Source organism: Podarcis filfolensis (assembly GCF_964270895.1).
Source record: "Podarcis filfolensis genome assembly, chromosome: 7".
Classification (NCBI taxonomy): domain Eukaryota; kingdom Metazoa; phylum Chordata; class Lepidosauria; order Squamata; family Lacertidae; genus Podarcis; species Podarcis filfolensis.
Window position 1 is genome coordinate 44,085,694 of NC_139603.1, and position 21,268 is coordinate 44,106,961.

The 21,268-nt window shown below is 42.6% G+C and overlaps 1 protein-coding gene across 1 annotated transcript in view; it reads left to right on the forward strand.

Moving 5' to 3' along the window:
• The first annotated feature begins 8,858 nt into the window (after positions 1-8,858).
• LAMA1 (laminin subunit alpha 1) overlaps positions 8,859-21,268 on the forward strand; it is an 86,945-nt gene continuing 74,535 nt past the window's right edge. The window contains exon 1 of the mRNA XM_083622435.1: positions 8,859-9,046. Coding sequence (XP_083478561.1) covers positions 8,965-9,046 — 82 coding nt within the window. The 5' untranslated portion in view covers positions 8,859-8,964. The remainder of the gene's footprint in view (positions 9,047-21,268) is intronic.

Genomic DNA, 21,268 nt, shown 5'->3' on the forward strand with positions numbered 1-21,268 from the left:
GCCACAGTGTTTAAGCAGTGTACAATAGGCTTAAAGCAGAAAATCAGTTCAAATTAACCATAACTTCATAAGAACACTTAAAAATGTTGAAATAAAAATGTCTTTGCCATGCACTGGAATTTCAGCAAGGAGGGAAGTTCAATGAGAGGGTCTGCCTGGTCTTAATATTTGGAAGCATTGTTTTGATGGCACAAGCCTATGATCTGCAGATGGTGATATCCTCTCTCATCCTTTGGATCCAATGCTATGAAGTTTGTCAACAGCAGAAGGATTACATAGAAAGACAGACAAAGCCAGCCAGAGTAGCTGAGGCATCGCAGTCAGAGGGGCAGGGTACAAATTATGAAATTATTATTATTATTATTATTATTATTATTATTATTATTATTATTAAAGCTTACTCACTGAAGAGGAATGCCACAGAGGAAGAGGATGAACCTGGCAACTCTAGTGCAGAAGGTGAAAGGTGACTTTGGAGAGGTTGGATAAACAGTTTTCTTCAGTGGCAATCAGGGAAGAGAGCAGCAGTAAAAGGGTGCTGTGTTTGACACTTACCAGGCAGTGTCAATCAAAACCTGTGAAAGATCATTTAGAGGTGAAGAGGCTGCACATAGCCTACAGAGTATCACCAATGCACAAATTGTAAGACTGTGGAAGAAATTTCTGTCTGAAAGCAATATCAATACCAGTCTGATCACATTCCTAAATGATGAGTGGCAGAAAAAAGATTATAGAGAGAAGCTGGGGGAGAAGGTGCTCTTCACGACAGTCAATGGGAAATCTGTAAAATAAAAAAGACAGCAGAAAGGAGGTGCCTTCTCCCTGGAGCATGCATGAAGAAGGGGAATGCAGGACTATGTCTGCATGCATCCCTTGCTACTGAATAGAGCTCTGCTTTGCTGAAACGTATGTATTGGTTATGTGCCTGGAATTATGTGACAGAATTGTGGCACAATTGTTCCTGAAATGAGGTGGTACGACTTGCAGCACACTGGAAAATCACCTCAAGGCTTGGCAGAGATGTATGTAGGGCTTTGATTAGGAAGTATGCACACACTGGATAGGATCATGCAAGTGCAATTGCCAGTAAAGGCCCAGTTCGAGATCCTTCTGGCACTTCCCTCCCTACGAGAAGTGAGGTTACAGGGAACCAGGCAGAGGGCCTTCTCGGTAGTGGTGCCCACCCTGTGGAATGCCCTCCCATCAGGCGTCAAGGAAACAAACAACTGACTTTTAAAAGACATCTGAAGGGAAGTTTAAAATGTTTGATGTTTTATCGTGTTTTTAATATTCTGTTGTGAGCCACCCAGAGTGGCTGGGGAAACCCAGCCAGGTGGGCAGGGTATAAATAAAAAGTTATTGTTATTGTTAAAAAATAGTCAAATGCCCTGCAAAATTTTGGAAAACATTTTATGAGTTGGAGGAAGAGTGGAATCTGTAAGCTGACATAATGGAAAAAACTAGAGACAGGTACATGTTGTCTTTATACTCCCAAACTTCCTGGAGTGAATGTCAGTGATCTAAGGTACCACATGTACTTGAAAGGTAGAGAGTTACCAACTGCCACCATGCAGGGATTGTTTGATGAAACATGCCCAATGTGCAAACTATCAGGCTGCGATATGGAAAAGGTGTTTAGAGCAGGACTCAAAAACACCAAGGCCTGTTGGGAGGTGCTGGAAGTTGGAAGTCAGAGGTGCGACTGAGCACCTAGCTGTACCCTTGATGAAGGGCCTGTCAGGACCTGAGACTGTGGTCAGTCTACTATCCTGCAAGTGTGAGCTTTCAGAATGTGTGTGCATGAAAAACGGGCTCATGTACAAACTAACCAACTTTAGTAACCAGGACTTAAGTTCAGAGGACGATGAACATTGATTTGAGAAGGAAAAAGGTGATAATTAGGATGACTAATTGGAAAATGAACAAGTCAAACCATATATGCCCCCACGACAAACTAAATAAACATTTCATTTAACATGTGAAATTGTGAAGTTTCTTGTGAAGTTGCTAAAGTTGACAGTGCCTTGTTCAGGAAGATAGCAGTGGGCTGGATTCAATTCTATGGCATGTCATAGAGCACATTCTCCTGCTGGCATACATGCATCATTTGAGGGTAACACAGTGCTTAGTTTTTCATAATTGTGGACTGAGGTTCTTTTGCGTTAATGTACTTTGCATAAAAAAACACATCCCTCCCCCTGCCCAGAGAATAATGGTGGACCATTGATGGAGGTGCACAATGTGGGGTACTATAATTCATATTTTGTGGTGTTGAGTCAAATAAATGATTTAGGCTATTCACACAGCTCTTTGTTAAATAAGGGTTTGGGAACCAGGAAGCAGCTTCAGCATCATAAAGAACACATAACTGCAAGGCCACTTCCTGTCTTCTCACTACTGAGGTATAAATCTTGTAAAAACCCCCACACTCAACTTGATTCAGCATACATGGTACCAATTTCCACCCGTGTACTATAAGCATGAAAGTGTCCAATCTCTATATTGTGTATCCACACATATTTTGCAGGGGAAATATTTCATAGTAAGCTGGATATTTCTCACATTTTGTGGACAACATTTTACCAATGGATTCTAGCATTATGTACAGGTATGTCATTATTATGTTCCTGATGATTTCCACTACTTGAGAAATGGTTCGGTTCAGTTTTATTTCCATATTGGCCATAGGCCATATTATGTTCCTGATGATTTAATGTTGAGAGCATGGTAGATTTGTTGCTGTAATTTTTCATCTGCCATATATTTTGCTACAAATTGTAATTGCTTATATAATCTCTCTGAGACATGCTGCTTTAACAGTGCAATCAAACAGTGCCATCTAGTGGATATCTACACTTCATTCAGAAGAAAAAGTCCGAAGCATTTCGTGAGGAAGATTATTTAAGCAAGCTTCCAAAAGAATTGAGAGACAATCGCGTAGAGCAGTGGTTTCCAGCTGGTGGTCTGAGAACCCCAGTGGGTCTGTGGCACCATTCACGTAACAAAAACTACCTAAGAGATATCAACATTTTCAAAAGCTTGCCTTGGCTTTTGAAAAACAAGGGGTCTGCAGTACTTAACTAACTAGGAACCACAGGTGTAGAGGAAGGAAAAAGAAAAAGTTATTTTAACTATAACTGGAATACAGTGCAATAAAAAATATCTACCCTTTGCCAAATACTGTTACGTTTGTCTTTTTGTTAAATACCTGACAAACTAATAGATTAATTATTACTATATAGCCATTAAAAATCTGCACAGTCTGCTTCATCAAACTTGAAATCCCAGGGAGCAATGCAATCTCTGTAGCACTAGAGCAGGCACCCCCAACCTGCGGCCCTCCAGATGTTTTGGCCTACAACTCCCATGATCCCTAGCTAACAGGAACAGTGGTCAGGGATGATGGGAATTGTAGTCCAAAACATCTGGAGGGCCGAAGGTTGGGGATGCCTGCACTAGAGAGAACCTTTAGAAATGATTGTTTCAATTGCTGTCCTCACTTCACTGTTCTTATGTAAAACAAAAGCTTCAACAGGAGCACTTGCTCTCTCCACTGGGAAGTCCTCCTGAGCCATCAGAAATCCATTAAATTCCATCAGCCTCCAAGGGCAGACCATCTGAACAGGTCCCCACCTCTGAGGTGGGAAAAGCTAGACCAAACATCACCACAAATTGGTCTGACCATGACAATGGGGCAGTATCTATCCCTTCTACTTCCAGACCACTCCTCTTCCCATTTGGAGCCAAATTGAGTGGGTGTTGGACCAATGACCATTTGAGATAGTCCCATGTTTGCCATGAAATCTTATGGCCTGAGACATCCTCAGCGTGGATGTTGAAGTTGCCCAGGACCACTATCACTATCAGAGAAGTTGTTAGTCAGCAGAATGGGTGGTGCATCAACAGTTTCCCTAACCTGTGCCTTTGGCCCTGCAATCATTCTCCAAAGAGGAGGAGTTTCCTGGTGATTTGACATCACAAAGCCAAATAAGACTAAAGGCAAGAAGCATTGTCCTCCCTCTGGTGGCCCACCTGCCAACAGTACTTCTATCTTGTCTGGATTGCTTCCGCTATTCCATCCAGACTTTCATAGCTAACAGTGTTTCCACCGCCTCCCTAGGATCAGATGCAAATGAGAAACAGCTGGGCCTCATCAATGTACTCATGACTTCACATCCCAGTCTCCAAATGTCTTCAACCCAGGGATTTCATGCAGATGTTAATGAAGTATAGGGGATAGAATGGAATCCTGCAGAGCTCCATGAACCACAATCCAAATAGTCCTCCAGACCCACCTTCTGGATCCTACCCCTCAGGATAGGATCCAGTTCAGTACAGTGCCACCAGGATCTGTTCTGCCAGGTGTCCCAGAAGAATGCTGTGGTTGGTGGTACCAAGTGCCATTGAGAGGTCAAAGAGAATCAAGAGACTCACACCATGTGTGATAATATCATGAAGTCAAATGGGTGAGGATGATGGTTCCTGCCTTCACCTTGAATAGGTAAGGATTTTCATTTCATTTCGTTACCTCCTGAGCAACTGCCAAAATGGGAGCTGCATAAACCCTGCACCCAAATGGCATTGGCCCTTTACTACACATTTTTTCCACAGTAAATAAATAGTGAATAAAGCAACAATTTCAAAGAATATACTTTATTCACAAGAGCCTGTTTGAAATATGATACAACTGTTGCAAGCCCGCAATTAAATGGAACAAGATACTGGGCGTGTGTGTGTGGGGGGTCTTTTATGCCTAGCTTTTAAATAACTTTCTAACACTGACACTTTCAGTAGAAGCAATAACTTTAAGAACAAAAATAAAGATACTGCGCTTTATAGAACTGGTTTTAATGATTTTAAAGAAAAAGCAACATTTCGGTTTAATCTGCAAGGGAAATCTGCAAGCCACTTTTTTGCTGGTTATGCAAAGAGAGGCAATAATCAAATGATAATGCTGAATGGCTTGTTATACTTTAATACATATCAATGAGTAAAATCATACAAACCTAATAAAATATCAGTTTTTATATAACATAAAACAGTAATGAATGTTTTTAAACCAAAATAACCTGTCAGTAATTTCCTGAAAAGAATAGTTTACCTTGCTATATTTTGGGCAATGAGTCAGCTATATTTTGGACAATGAGTTCCACTGGTAAGGAGAATGATTTAGAAACTCCTGTTGTGTTCTCTTTGTGAATTAATCAGCTGAAAGGGTTCACAGAAGGCCCACCTTGGTTTTAACTGTCAGGAGCTGGGCCAACACTGGCTTTGGAGTGGTCCTGTATCACTTCAGGCCTGAGCTTCTTTACATGCAAGGTCAATCAACAGAGAACCATCATAGAGCTTTTGCATGTGTGGGGGGGGGGGGAGAGAGACTTGGACATCACCTCCCAGTGTTTTCAGTAATTTTGATTCTCCCTGGACCCTTGGGTCTCAGATCCCTTTAAACAAGTGAAACGTGACATTATATGTCTTGGTTTATTTCATGCTAATGAAAGGAGACCTGTGGTCCTCCAGATATTATTGAACTACGGCTCCTATCATTCCTGACTGTTGTCCATGCTGGCTGGAGCTGAAGTTCAACAACAGCCAGAGGCCCACAGGTTTCTTACTTCTGCCTTAAGCAGAGAATACTATGCTGTCGACTGGTCAGCAGTGGTGGCTGATAGCCACTGAAACTAGTAGCAAAGTAAAACATGGAAACATGGACTGTTAGACCTTTGAAATATCCACTTCTAAATTGCTTCCAAAGTCCCCCACTTCCTTTAGCATAGAAAGAAACAGGGCTTTTTTCCCCGCTGGATCTCGCCGGAACTCAATTCCAGCACCTCAGGTGGGCACCATTGCCATTATAAGAGAACAAGGGAGGTGTTCATTGTGAATTCCAGCACTTCTTTTTCTAGAAAAACAGCACTAGAAAGAGACCACACATTTGGTAACTTAAAAACGATTTATTTACAAATTCTTCAAAGGTCAGATTCATGTGCTTTTCCATATGGCAGAAAGAAAAGATTGGCAGTATAACTTAGTTGCAAAATGGTAAATGTTTCTAAATTATTGGTATAGAAACACAAAGATGGCTTGCTAAAGCCACATGGTCTGAACTTGGAGCATGCAGCTTTGATCTCCTTACAGGTAGGATTCACACTGTGGAATGAGAGATAACAAAGAGCTCAGTATCCCTTCCTCCCAAAGGTGAGGGTGTGTGACATAGCTAAGCCTGGCAGGACAGTTTACTCTATGGTCTTAACCCCCTCATGCATTAAATAGAGATACACATGTTGGTTATATGAGGCTGATCTATCCCAAATGAGGTTGGTGTGGTACTGCTGCATTTAAAATTAAGACTTAAATAAAAGCACACTCAAAGCCGCTAGGCAGGAGATGAAAGATAGAAGAATATTGTCATGGTAAATGAACAGCTAAAATGTTGAGTCAGTGATAGCAACTCAAGCACACCTGAAAAGTTTTTTTTTACTTGTCTCAGTGCAGAGACTGATGATAAAAGTCAGCAAGAGAATTTATCTCTTGAGACTCCTAATTAGGTTCTGATTCCACATGTTTCTCATTCTTAGTAACATGACTCTAATCAACAGCTCTTGTTTACACAGAAACACAATCTTTATAAATTACTAAATCCCCCTTACCCAGCCTTCAGTTTATACTGAATACATTTGCAAGTTGTCTTTTCTTACTCATCAAGATAGCAAGATACCAGGTCATCAAACACTAAGGCAAATTTAGTGATGGAATTATCTTAAAGCAAACTCTAGAATTATTTCAGATTAGATTCACAATGCCTTTCAACTCACAACCAGAAAGTATGTAGAAATCTATAATTTCATTGTCACAGATGCTTTAACAGAATTGCAACCTAATATATTTTGGACAGGATTCTGAAGCACCCCCCAATATAATGGGGACACAGTCAGAAAACCAGCTTCTCTCTTAACCACAAGTTGGGCCAGTGCAAGGTATTTTGGCACCTAATGCAGAATAAGATTCCATTAAATGTCCAGAAGCCATTAAATGTTCTGGTATTTGAATGGTACATCAGTAGTGATAATGAATCATCATCTAGTATTGCATCTGAGAGCAATAAACTTTCTTAGAGGGAAGGGGACAGTTTGCAATACCTCGTCACTGCTCCCTGTCTCTGCCTAATAATATAATATGGTACAAAATGGAGAAACATTTATGTGGTTTACTGTCAGTTTCCATGAACATGTGAACCGTGTTATAAATGCATATGCTGCAGCTTTGTCTTGGTTCATCTATTGTTTTAGACTGATTTTTTTTTCAACCACTGAGTTTCCATTCAGATCCAACTTTTTATAGTTATCTCATGCTAAAGATCTACAAGGAACCATAGTTTTAAGTTCAATGAGTATTCAGGTAACTACCTACTTCCTGTCTACCCAACTCAAATTTTTCATAGAAATGCATTCTAAATCTTAAGAGGCAATTTAAGGGTGCCCATCATCAGGACATGTGACAATGGGTGGAGTGGCCGTGACTTGCCCCTACATCAAACAGCACCCTAGGCAAGGAGCATCTATCACATTCACTCTATTGGTTTAATATATTTAGAATATTTTCTTTATTATCACAGTTGTAGCCCATTTCACAACTATGATGCATGGCTTAACTTTGTTATAGAAGGCAACATATTTGCATACATGTATCTGGATCACCATCACTCATGATACTAGGTATTGCATAGGCAATGAGGTTTTTAAAAAGGTGTTGTCAGCTTTAAATGTGAAGATAAAATGTTGGTTCTAGATATGTGAGATTTGAGTGGCAGGCTCCCTGATCCCAAGCCAGGCACCTCAGGCTTGGGCCCTGCCTGCCCCTAAATTTGGCCCCTGCTGCTTAATTTATAAAGAGGCGTTGGTGCCCATCAGCCTACATCAGAACTCCACCAGCTGATCTACAAAGCTCTGCCCTCTAATGTCAGGTGTGCAACTGCCAACTTCGGGGTGCACTCCTAAAAATGCACTTTTCAAAAGTCGTGGATATCCTTCCAAACGTGAAAACAAGTTCTGGTTCTGAATTGCAGCTCAAATCAAGCTCCAAGGTGACAGAGCAACTTATCTGTTATGGCTTCGGATACACAGTGGAATTAAATGAACATTGTATATTGATGCTTCTCTGTCTCCCGCCCCATGTATTCACTGGCTTTATCCTGATTTAAGACTATACAAAGCGTCATTCCAACACCAAATGCCACTTCTCCTTTGTAACACAGGATGTCCCGGGGTGGGCATTTCACATGGATAGGATAGAGAATATTCTTCGTGTTCAAAACACCCTGTCTCACAACGGATTCCTTGAGTTGAATGCAAAGCTTGCAACGTAACTAAACGCAAGCGGCTCTACAGTCATTGTTCTTGTTTCCTCGGGAGATTTTTCTCTTTTTTTGGGGGGGGGGGGTCGCGGCACGTCGGCTTAAAATAGCTCTGAGCGGCTCAAGAATGTGTCTCCCCTGCGCCTACCCCAGCTACTGCTGGAACGAACCACGAGAGGGGGGGGGGAGAGATGGAGAGAGGGAAGGGACGACGCTGTGGCTGGGAAGGGGCTCGGGTGGTCCAAACACCGCCCTGGGAATCTTTGGCTGGAGCCTTTGGAGGGCAGCTTTCTTGACTCGCGGGTTCCCAGAGGAGGAGCCAGCCCCGAGCCCTCTGGGAGAACCCCGCCCTTTGGGGAATGGTATCTGCCCGACCCTCTCTCGGCTTTCGAGGGACTGAAGGCTCACTTGCCGCAGGGGGCGGCAGAGGCGGGCGGCAATAAAGGGGTGGGCTGAGGGAGGGGAGAAGGAGGAAGGGGGGGTTTGGCGCGCTGGGCGAAGCAGCAGCAACAAAAAGGCTCCGGGGAAACTTTCCTCTCAGGCTGAGGCTTCCCGCGCTTCCACCTGTGGAGCTGCTGCCGCCGCCGGCGAACAATCCCCGGGGGACGAAGATGGGCTGCTGCCGCTGCTCCTCCTGGCAACTGGCGCTCCTGGCTTCGCTGCTCTTCGCCGTGGCGGACGGCCAGCTCCGAGGTGAGGAAGCCGCGCTGGTCGGGACTTGAGGGACTCCCCCCTCGCCTCAGAATGGCAGTGCCGGGTGGGGTGGGGTGGGGGTGGCCGAGCACGTGCGAAGGGTGCCGTTGCAACACGTGCAAAAATGGACTCTGGCTTCCCTCCCCCGCCCCCTCGCTGGGGTTTCCCACTTGGAGGATGCGACGCCTTCATGCGTTCCTCGCCACCCCCACTCACTTCGACGTCCTCGGGGTGGTTTGCAAAGGCGAGCCGGGCAAGGTGCGACCAGCCTGTTTCGGGTGGCTGCCCAGGAGCGCTGCCCGAGGAAGGTGGTTCTTGGAGGCTCCAAAATGCCCGTGGACTGAAGTGGGTGAAGCCTGGATTGGGATGCTCTCGTTAGGGAGAGAAACCCCCGGCGATGCCACCAGATTAAAAATAAATAAGAGCCATTATTGTCTGGCTACCACGTGTTTGGAATGTAGCTTCTTGTCTCGCTTGAAGAAAGCAGATGGTGCCACTATGGGAGACTTGGCTGGGCGCGTCTCTGGTTTATTTTGCACTTTTTGTAGATGTGTGTTGGTGTGTGTCAAAGTCCTCTGCCCCAGCTGTGGCCAGGATCCTTCTTCCCCTGGCCTTTCCCAATGGCTCCCCGTTTCCCACCCCGAATGGCTTTCTCGCCTCCTCTCTCTTCTTCTTCCAGGACTTTCTGTTTGCAATTTGCATCCCCCCTTCTTCCCCTTTTCTCTTTTCCTCCCCTGCCTTTTCTTTCATCTCCTCTGCTGGCGGTGAAGTGGATTCCAATGCTCGCCTTAGCTGTTGAGGATGAAGGGGCCGCCGATTTGCTTTGTGGCAGATGAAACTTTTTTAGGAGTAGGGAGAAGGCTTTGAAGTGAGGGGGAAATCAACTGGTTTGGGATTCCCCCTACACATTTGGGTGGAACTCAAGAGGTTTTCTTTGTTACGGTTTATTGTATGAAAAGCTTTCTTGGCATTTTTAAAAAAGTTTTTAAATAGTTTGATGCTGTTGGCCTGCTTCCAGATCAACATGTGATTATTTCGGGGGGGGGGTGTGCTTTTTCACAAATGCTCCCTCATTGTCTGCTAACAAGGACAAGCAGCCAAACTTGACAGACTTACCCCTCCCTCCTCAAACTGTTCTTTTCTTTCTGGATGGACAGAGTCAGGCATTCAGGACTGCTAGGAGGGGGTTCACTTGCCATTGTATCTCCTGGAGGATGCTGGGCTTTTCCCTGCCCCCAAACGCCTTGTTTCTGGATTTTTGCTTCCAGCCACTTTGAGGATTAGATAGATAGGATCTGGCACTCACCCACAGGCTGCAAAAGGGCTACTGCATCCCAGACTAATGATGCACGTGAACTATGGGGTCCCAGGGAAAGGACACATTTCATCAAACTGCTTTTGTGTGGCGCTGAAGCAAGTGTGTAGTCAGCCATTCAGAGTAGATGATGATGGCATGCTGTATTATTGGGGCTGGAGGGTGAGAGAAACAGAGCTTGGGAAAATTCATTAATATGTACATTCTGTGCCTATGATGGCTGGAAACCCTTAAAAAAAAGAGAAAGAAACACAAGATTTTTGCAGTGTGTATCACATATGAAAGAAGTAATTCTCAGCAGATTGTAAGTCGCAGAGATTGCATTCATGCATACTGAGTCAAATTTCTGGCAGAATTTCTACACCAAAGTTAGGAAGGCATAAGAGGCAATCTGTAGCCAGGTTGGAAGCATATGTTGCTGTATATATGTCTCCCATCATGATGGTGGCAAAATGTGCTCTTTCATCCATTGGCACACTACTAGTCATGCAGGGTTAGCCAATGTGTCACCATCCAGATGCTGTTGGATTCCAACTCCCAGCAGTCTCAGTCAGCAGGACCAATCACCAGGCACTAAGGGAGCTGTAGTCCGCATTGAGGCATCCACGTTGGCTACTCGTAATATAGGGAAAGGTCACATTGGGTCATACTGATGTCATAATTACTTTGCTAGTTATTGCATGAATATTTTAACTGACAGCACAATCCTATATATGCCTCGTTAAAACTTAATCCCTATGAGGAAAGTTGGTATAAGAATGTAGCCTTAATTAATTTATTGACACGCATTATTAAGACCCTAGTGCTACATCTTCTCTAAAGCATTGGGGCTGGCACATACATTATCTCTGCATGAGGCATGTGTTCCAATGTGTGAGATAATGCTGGACTAGTAACCTCATTGAGAACTAAGGATCAGCTTCCATGAATGGAAACATACATTTTCAGAGTTCCATTCCAGCAACTGATGTACAATATTCCAGTTCCCTCTTCCATAGTTTCCCTGCTCATATGGAGAAATCATTTGTGTGAGTTGTTAAAAGATGCAAGAGGGCCAGCTGAAGTTACCTATGAGCCAGCTCCTCTCAATTTTACCAATGACAGATTAGCCCATGCAAAAGAATTGCCCTGGGGCCTCAGTTCAATTAGTCTGGTAGAGCTGCAAGTGTGATGAAATAAAGAATAAGGCACAGCAGAAAGGACAGATGAAGACGAATATGTAGTATGTGCTCAAGGCAGTGTTAAAATCACCATCGCAAGCATTGTTGAGCAGCTGGGTGCTCTGGACTAGTGCATAAGGAGTAGTGTGTGTATGTGCTTTGGTAAAATGCGCATGGTTTGTGCACCAGTGGAATCTTGGGGGGCTTTATTTGCCTAAATGGATCCTGCATTATTTTGTAATTCTTTGCTAGTCACATACAAAGGATACAGATCTACCTTGACTATGTGCGTTAAGCTGTTAATAGTGAGTATAGGAGCATCCCCACTTTAAAGGCATGGTTGATATACATGTACCTCTGGTCACAGGTGCTTCAGGTTACAGACGCTTCAGGTTACACTCCGCTAACCCAGAAATAGTACCTCGGGTTAAGAACTTTGCTTCAGGATGAGAACAGAAATCGCATGGCGGCAGCGCGGTGGCAGCAGGAGGCCCCATTAGCCAAAGTGGTACCTCAGGTTATCTAATCTGAGATAAATTTGATAAAATAGCAGTCGGCACGTAAGAATCTGCTGAAATCTTTATTTGACTTCTGTTGATAACATTAAAGACAGTGATGGGTTTTTGTGCTGTACAGGAAATGAGTTAAGCAATATCCTATAAAGAAGGTATGATGCATCATCTGGGATTTGCATCTCTGGGCTATCTTCATAATGAGGCAAGACATGAGGAAACAGACAACTTACTGACCCTACTAAACAAACTAGAAAGCAAAGACTTTATGGACCTGTAAACAATCAAGAAGAATTTTAAGCTCTTACAGCCTGATATCTGGTGCCTCTGTAATCATCTTTAAATCTTATATGAGACTTTGAGCCAAGAGAGAAGACTGTTCTTCATCCTCCTTTCTGTAGTGCCCAATGAAAGCTCCCTGTCCTTGTGATGGTCTGTATAAAGTGTCTGTCTGTATAAAGTGCCATTCTTTATTTTTGTTTTTCGTGTGCCACTCCTCAACTGGTATCAGATAGGTGAACAGGAAGGCAGTTGTTTATAAAGCATTTCATAACCAGCACAAAATATTTTCTCATAGATTCTTCTGAAACTGGCAATATTGAGTGACAGCCATATTCAGGGTTAGGCAGAAAGCACAACCTTATTGCATTAGTGGTTTTAATTGCTGAGCGCCGCAATTATATACTGTCTCCTTGCGGGCATTATACAGTGGTACCTCGGGTTACAGATGCTTCAGGTTACAGACTCCGCTAACCCAGAAATAGTACCACGGGTTAAGAACTTTACCTCAGGATGAGAACAGAAATCGTGGCAAAGGGGGCCCGATTAGTTAAAGTGGTACCTCAGGTTAAGAACAGTTTCAGGTTAAGAACAAACCTCCAGAACGAATTAAGTTCTTAACCCGAGGTACCACTGTAATGGAGTTGGGCAAAGATAGACTCAAATCCTGAGTATCAAGGTAAAGCATATTACCACTTTCCCCAGATAAGATGCATATTCAACCTTATCTTGGACCACATATGTGCTTTGAATTATACACATAGCATTTTCCTAATCGCTTCACCTATGCTACATGTACAAGTAATGTGTGTGCAGAGTTGCACCTCCACTGAAATTAATGGGAATATATATATGTATCATGTGTGCACATAAGTGCAAGAATGTGCATGGTGTTTGAGTGCACACCAGAGCCTCTATTGTTGTAATCAAGAGTCCTGATTATTCCCTTTAAATACACACTGCAACTTCTCAGTTTTCTTCTGGGGTAAAAAACCTTCCCCATTTTTTATGATTTGGGCAGAAGACCACACTTTTCATTCATTCAGATAACAGATAAGCATGTCTGCCCATTGCTGGAATTTGGTGGCTATCAAATCATTGCAACTGGTTTACAGAATGCAGCATTCCTTATTTTATCTGAAGATGCTAATCCAGAAGCAATCCCAAGAATGTGGGGAAAATTCAAATGCCTACATTGCTTTTGCTTAAGATAAACACAGCTGAAACTCAAAATAACATAAAATTAACAAAACCTAGTTTCTTGCATTACTAAGACAGCTACTCAAGTCATTTCCATTATCTAATGAAACCTGTTGCTGGTGACAGCCAAAATATATGTTCTTGATTACCATTGAAAATAATGTTGGGTGAAATAGTCTCTTCAGCATTTCCTGCTTTTCATTATGTGGGTGCATATTTCCTGACAGCAAACAAAGGAGCTTTAAGACGTAAGAATGCCATTGCCTTGCTAAAAATGCTGATTATGCAGTAACTCCACAACATTAGCTATGATGACCATATTCTGAAGCATAGTTTCCTTTGATTCTAGCCAGCAAGTATGTTTTTAATGTGCTCACAAATGTTTGCAATATAGCAGAAAAATTTTGACCGTCTGTGGTCATTGTGCTTGCTGCAGCACTAGGTTGCGTATCTGCCCTGGCCTTTGACCCAGAAATCTCCTTTTGCTATGGGTACGGGTTTAATCTTAATGTTTTAACATGTTACCTGAGGGGTATTTAGTAGAAATCTTAGCTCAACCATGAACCAAAATCCAAAATCTTCCACCCCCATTTGTAATATAGGGATATAACCACACACCATTCATTATTTAGTGAATTTGTTTCCTTTTGCAGAGGCAGAGCTAGCTGCTTGGGCACCTGGAGTGGTGCACATGCTATGCACCTGGGGGCAGGGGGGCTAGCCACCCATGGGAGTGGGGCTAGTCGCCTGTAGCCAGCATCCCAGTGGGGTGGCACGGCGATGTCAATCGCTCTCAGGGATTACACTTGGGGCGGGCTGCCCCCACCGCACTCCCTTCCTCTGCCAGTGTCCTTTTGTCCATCATGGAAATAGAGGCGGGGAGCATAGGGTTCCCAGGCAGCTTCTCCTCTAGGTACCAGACAGACTCGAACCCTGTTTAGCTTCAGAAAGATGGCTGTGTCAAATCCTCTTAGACCTCACCATGGTTCCATATTATGGGTACATGCTTAAAAAATGGTTATTTGGGAGCATTTTATTTCAACATATAATGGCTACTAGACTAATAATGTTTTGTTTTACTCTTATTTTACCCCCTAAACCTCTTGAGTTCCTTAAATTATTGGCTCCCTTCCTCACAATAGCCATTACCATTAAGAAAAACTGCTGGGAGTTGCTCTAAAAACGTGGGATAGACTTGGGTGTAAATCAAATTAATAAAAATACTTAGGACTGACTTGGGTATTAATGCAGGGGCAGAATGCTAGATCCCCCACTGGTCAATTTTGAATGGTGGGTAGGGCCACACACACATATCGAGCACCTGATGTCATAATGACACCAGATAATTGAAACCTGTCAAAGTTCAAAGGAGGTTGCTGTAACTGCAGATATACTGATTGGTGATTTCAAGGGGCTCCTTCTTGGTGCTTCAAGAAGGCACCAATCAGCTATGCAGAGGGGAAAATGTTCCTATAAATTGAGCATTTCTCCCTCTGCATTGCTGATTGTCAGGTATGAAGGACTTTCTTTAAGCACCAAGAATAAGCTTATCGCCAGTGCTTGCAGAAAGTCCTGCAGTTTGCTTATAATGAGAAGCTATGGTTTCCTACTACATGTGTGAGCCTTGGTGAGCCCTGGGCTTGTGCTCTTCTGCTTTCCTTAGGGAACAAACCAGCTGTGTAAACCGTGGTTTGATCCTTGCTTGTCGGAAATAAGGACCCAGAGGTGACTTGTCAGATCAGGATACAGAGGCGGGTTTAGGGCAGCATGACCGGTTCTGTCACACAGGGCACTGAGCCTGGGGGCATCACAGGGCAACATAACTATGATGTAGTGAATTGAGCAGAACGGAAGGTGGGAGGCGAGGGAGGGATCCAATTTTTGGCCTTGTGCAAGGCGCTGTTGAAATTTGAAATACCAAAGTCTGCTCCTTCAGGACCCATTAGTGGATCGTGGCCTGATCCAGATTGCAACAAGAGCACTACCGCTATGCAAATATATAGTAAAAGATTAAGAAGTGGGTCCTACAATGCACAGTGTGGTTAATAGTGAGTCCTGCGTATGAAAGGGTTGAAGATAGCTGGTTTAAACTGACCAGAGTAGCACGAGTTAAGCTAAAATCTTCAGTCTCCACATGTGTGTGAATGTGGAGGAGAAAGGAGGGGAAATACAGAAAAGCCTGAAGCTTTTTCCAGATGGTGTATGAATAAGGAAACCATGGTTTCCCATCATGCCTTAAACTGACCCTGGGTATTTATAGCACTTTCCCTAACCTTTTCAGTAACCTTGCTGAAAGGTGATTATCAGTCTTACTGCATTGATGTATGTCAAGCACACAGAGCAGTTTAGAAAAGCAATTTCTAAGAACTGGTATTATTAGTTTGCAGGTCTATTACATGGCCCAAGGTAAACTTAAATATTCTCACATATACATTTTAAGCTTATAATAACTTATATATTTTCACACAAGTAAGCTGTATGGATAAGAGACAAAGGGATCCCAGAACAAAGGGATAGTACTGGAAGGAACATATTTCATCATAAATTAATACTGACCAAGAGGTGTCATGGGTATACATATGGAATAGAAGGGGGTGGGTGGTGGGTGGGAAGAGGAAGTGTGGTTGTTAAAACACTTACTAGGAGTAATGTAGGAAAAAAAGGTTGAAGGTGAAATACCGTAACTTTAATCGCTCAACCAATTGCTATGCAACTTACGGCATGGTTGGAAAAACTGCAGATCTTCCTAAACAAAAAAGAGAGAGGCATAAAATTAAATTTATGGACACCATCTGGGCTGTTCAGTGCCTTTCATAGACATTTGAGTTGGAGTTTTACATTTAAACAGTGTGACCCCTTACCACGTGCATAACAATGTGTTCCAAATCCTTCTGGTGTCTTTGATATTTTTGGTAGTTAAACTAGTTATAATCTCACAGCCTTTGGACATGATATGACAAGTTATTGGGCTAAGTTAGCCATATTTTTGTCTGTGAGCCACTGAGAGACATGTAAGAGTGCAAACTTGCTTTGTTTACATGAAACAAAGTTTTTGTTTGTTTCTCTTGGCTCCTTGATACGATGTTAAATGTTGCCTGACTTGAGCCTGGTGTGGACCACTTGTCTTAATTCTGTAAACTAGTTCAGGATCCTGTTCTAGCTTTCTATTACTATTTACCATGGTGTCATCATAGAATTACAGAGATGGAAGGGACCACAAGGGTCATCTAGTCAAACCCCCTGCAATACAGGAATCTTTGGCCCAACATGGGGCTAGAACCCAACATGGCTTGGAAAGTGAACCAGAGTTATTTTCAGCCTAAGGTAAAGCAAAATAGGTATTTGCTTTGCTTGTACAGTGCAAAGTGTGTGATACAGAAAAATAGTGTGAATGCTTTCCTAAGCAGGCTAAAGATTAACGTAAAATCTCCTTGCCATCAACAAATACTGTACATTTGTCCATGTCCACCAGGATATTAGTTACTGGGTTTCCATTTACAGGTTTTAAAGGGGGGGGGGCTTATCCTAAAAAAGAAGCCAAAGCCTCAACACCGTTGCTTTTGTTTTAAACAAGGGCTCCACAGCTGCTGTCCTTGATGCACTCCATGCTGATATCTTCTAGAGAGAACAAAGAAGTGTAGTATATAAACTAGAAAAAGTGCTACAGTATGAGATCACTTAATCATCATTTGATATACAGAAGTACCAGAAGTACTCACTTTATTTTTGGAAATGTGCAAATCAGATTGTGAGAACTCTTCCACTAACATATGTGTGTTAATCATAAGTTCCCTTATAACCAAAATGATATCGTTGTATTGGCATTGAAAATCTTCACTTTGTACACCGAAGAATAATTCAGAGCCTTCAGTTTTTTCATCCTTTCCATCTGGGTTCCTTATTCTTTAAAAAACAAGGTCCAGAGGAGTTGTACATTAAATTATAATTTTATGTTTTATGTTTTGTGTAGGGTGACCTGGAAGACTATGAAAATAAAAGCAACTATCTGGACCTAGCTTTTCACTGACTAGTACTTTTTCATATTAAAAAGGAATTATAAATGGGAAAAAATGCAATATTATTACATATGAGCTTTGTTCATATCATGTGGCTTGGCAATATTGCACTACATAAAGAGAAGACAATTTTTTTCAGCTTTCTGAAACTAAAGAGTTAACAGCTTGGTTGATGATGATTCTTGAAGAAATATTACTACATTACTACCTTACTACATTACTATATCACTTGAAGAAATATTGCTATTGTCCCTTTGAAGATAGGTACAGTGGTACCTCAGGTTACATACGCTTCAGGTTACAGTCTCTGCTAACCCAGAAATAGTACCTCGGGTTAAGAACTTTGCTTCAGGATGAGAACAGAAATCATGCTCCAGCGGCGCAGAGGCAGCAGGAGGCCCCATTAGCTAAAGTGGTGCTTCAGGTTAAGAATAGTTTCAGGTTAAGAACGGACCTCCGGAATGAATTAAGTACTTAACCCGAGGTACCACTGTAGTTGCATTCTAACTACTAGACCCATTGAAATGAATAAAACAAAGATGTTAGTGTTCATTAATTTCAGTAGGTCTACTCTGCTTATGATGAGCATTGCATACAACCCATGTTCACTTATTGTTTTGTAAGTTTCAAAAACAGGTTTGATTGAGAAAACACCTTTTGAAATAATGACCCTTTCCCCGCCTCAGCACTGTCCCCCCACCCCCGGTAAACTCTGAAATATTTCATGAGATTTATCTTGGGAGATAAGGCTGTGTTCATCACTGCCTTGTCTCCATATATATGCTGGGGGTTTTCTTTACTTTATGGTCCGCAGTCTGTGGTGATTGCTAAACTGACAGCAAAGTTTTCTGTGGCCAGTAACTTGAAAGGGTCTAGTCTGGGAGCTTTAGTGATATCACCTTAAACTCAGAAATGCTTGAGCAGCGGCAGATTGTTTTATTGCTTCCTCTTGGGAATGAGCTGCTTCAGAATGTTGACCAAAAGGATTGCATAATACTTTGCAAATTGGAGGGTGCCTCCTCTATGTCCATGTTGCACATGGAGCAAGATTAATTTCGTTGCCTCCCTTTGATCCTAATATATCCAAAATCATCTGTTATTCATACTGTATCTATTTATTTCTTATCATGCTGAGAATTCCACTGTTATTTCTTAGTATCATGTTGAGAAGGAGGATTCATCACATTTTATTGGAACCACATGTAAAAACTGTACCGTAGCAGTTTAATCCAATAAAACAGAGCACTTTATAGCACACTAAGGATTCAAAGCACTTCACATAAATTATATCCATGATCAGCCACATTTTATGTGCGACTACTATAAACACGCAGCTCACCATTCAGAGCTTCAGTCATCATTTTTACTTAAATGGAATTGTGTTACTGGTGTTACTGCCTTCTGCTGAACTCCTTTTAAAACATTAAGAATGAATAATTGTTCAGTTTAAAAAGTTTTTAATGTGTGAATATTCTGAATTAACTGTGCAATCTTAAATATGTATAAAGGTAAAGGTACCCCTGCCCGTACGGGCCAGTCGTGACCGACTCTAGGGTTGCACGCTCATCTCGCTCAAGAGGCCGGGAGCCGTCGCCATCCGAAGACACTTCCGGGTCACGTGGCCAGCGTGACGAAGCTGCAACTGGCGAGCCAGCACCAGTGCCACACACAGAAACGCCGTGTTATAAATATGTATAAATATGTATATGTTATAAATATATATTTATGTATATGTATACGTGTTATAAATATGTATGAGTTATAAACATGTATACTTTGGAAGTAAATCCCATTTAGTTCAATGGAACCTAGGAAAGTGTGAATAGAATTACAACCAGGCAGAGAAATCCTAATTATGGGCCAGGAAGGATTGGAGAGATGGAGCCATGGCTACACCCAAAACTCATTCTGGTCAGGATGGAAGCCGGTGGTGGGGCATTTTCTCCCTTCTTTTGTTGCACCATGTGGGCTGCTGCAGCAGAGAGCCTGGATTGGTCCTCTCTCTGGGAAATATATAATTGTAGGATCCAGTGGACCCCTGTCTATTCCTGCTGTGCCCCCTCCTTCTTGTAACACTCCGCTTTTGGGATCCTCTGCTTGCTTACAACTGATGGGAACACTTCCTCTGGTAGCTTCTTAGTCACCGATGTTTTCAGTGGGTGCAGTATCAAGGTATCAAGATTATGGTCTCTGTTGGCAATCCTGCACAGTCATAACATATCAGTGGGTCTGTTCATACAACCAAATTGATGTATGGAGGATGCGAGTTTAGCACAGGTGTGTTTTCAGTTCTGCTTTTGGTGAAGGATATTGCAATGGTTCTGTGTCATATAAGCCACAGTACTGTAAACCAAGTACTGCATGAACCTCTAGTTTGCAGCAAACTATGTTGGAATAATCAGGTATTCACCAATTTACACACATAATTTGTAATCCTTGAGATTTGGAAATTCAGCCATAAACCTCTTTCTGACACCATCCCAGGTAGAATCCTAGGAAAAGCAGAGTCTGAAGTGACAATTTTTTATTACAGTAATAAAATACACGTAGGACAGAATCTATTCTGAGGGTGCAATTAAGCTACACATAGTGGGAATGTGTTTGTATCTGTTCGCTGTGGCAAAATAAGTGATAATCCAGGGAGACAATCAGATGAGTTCATTGCTAAGTAGATAGCCCCACAATGGTAGGATAGACAATGTTTCCTTGAAACTGAGGAGAGAGAAAATGATTTATTTGTCATTGATCGGGTTTTTCAGACATGAATGGGTTATTTCCCTCCATTATGAAATGTAGATATTCTAAGTGAACTTGCTGAATTAATAACTTCTTAGAATTGGTTCTGCAGTATGAGTTTACGTAAGTTGCTTAGATGCATACCAAACTAGTTAGCTGTGCAGATTGTATGCTAATAGTAAACTCATTCTCTGATTCTGATCGTTATGGAGCCAAAGCAGTACCATCCACACACAAGAGGGAAGTATCCTAGTTTGCAGAAATACATTTTTTAACCTAATGAGGGGGATAGCTCATATCTAAGAAAGACAGTATCACCAGTGGCAAAGCTGCATAATCTGCTACCGGGGGTGGAGACCAGGTGGGGACGTGACGCACGCGGCCTGCGAGGGTGTAGCGTGCGTTCTGGGGGCATGATGCGCCGTCTGTAGGGGTGTGATGCCCAGCGTGCGGGTGTGTGCGCGCGGTGCATGTCCGGGGGGGGGGGGCGCTGCCATGGTACCCTACCGGAATAGTGGTGCTGGGGGTGGTCTGCTCCCTCCGCACTCCCGTTCCTCCACCAGTGAGTATCACTGAGTAGTAACTAATACTGTAGTCAAACCAGCAGTGTTGTAATTCAAGAACTAATCTCAGATAACCTAAAATAAGCAGGGAAAACAAAAGGAAAACGTATCAACAGCTTACTTGATGTACAGCAAGACATTTCAAGATGTGAGGTGGCAGATGGAAGAATCCACAGTGCAGATAATAGGGAAGGGATCTGCCCTCACAGGAGCAAGCATGACAAAAACTTGGTATGTCAGACTACAAACCACCCTGAAGCCCAGTTGATTAGATGAGAAAGATATCGTAGGACTGCAGTTACAAAAGAACAAGAACCAGCTGGAAATCACCTTTTTCTGAGTCAGCATTTTAAAATGTAATTCAGATGCTTTGGATACAATTCTTGTAACTGTTATGAGGCTCTAGTGAGACAGTAGTTAAGGATGCTGGCTGATAACTAT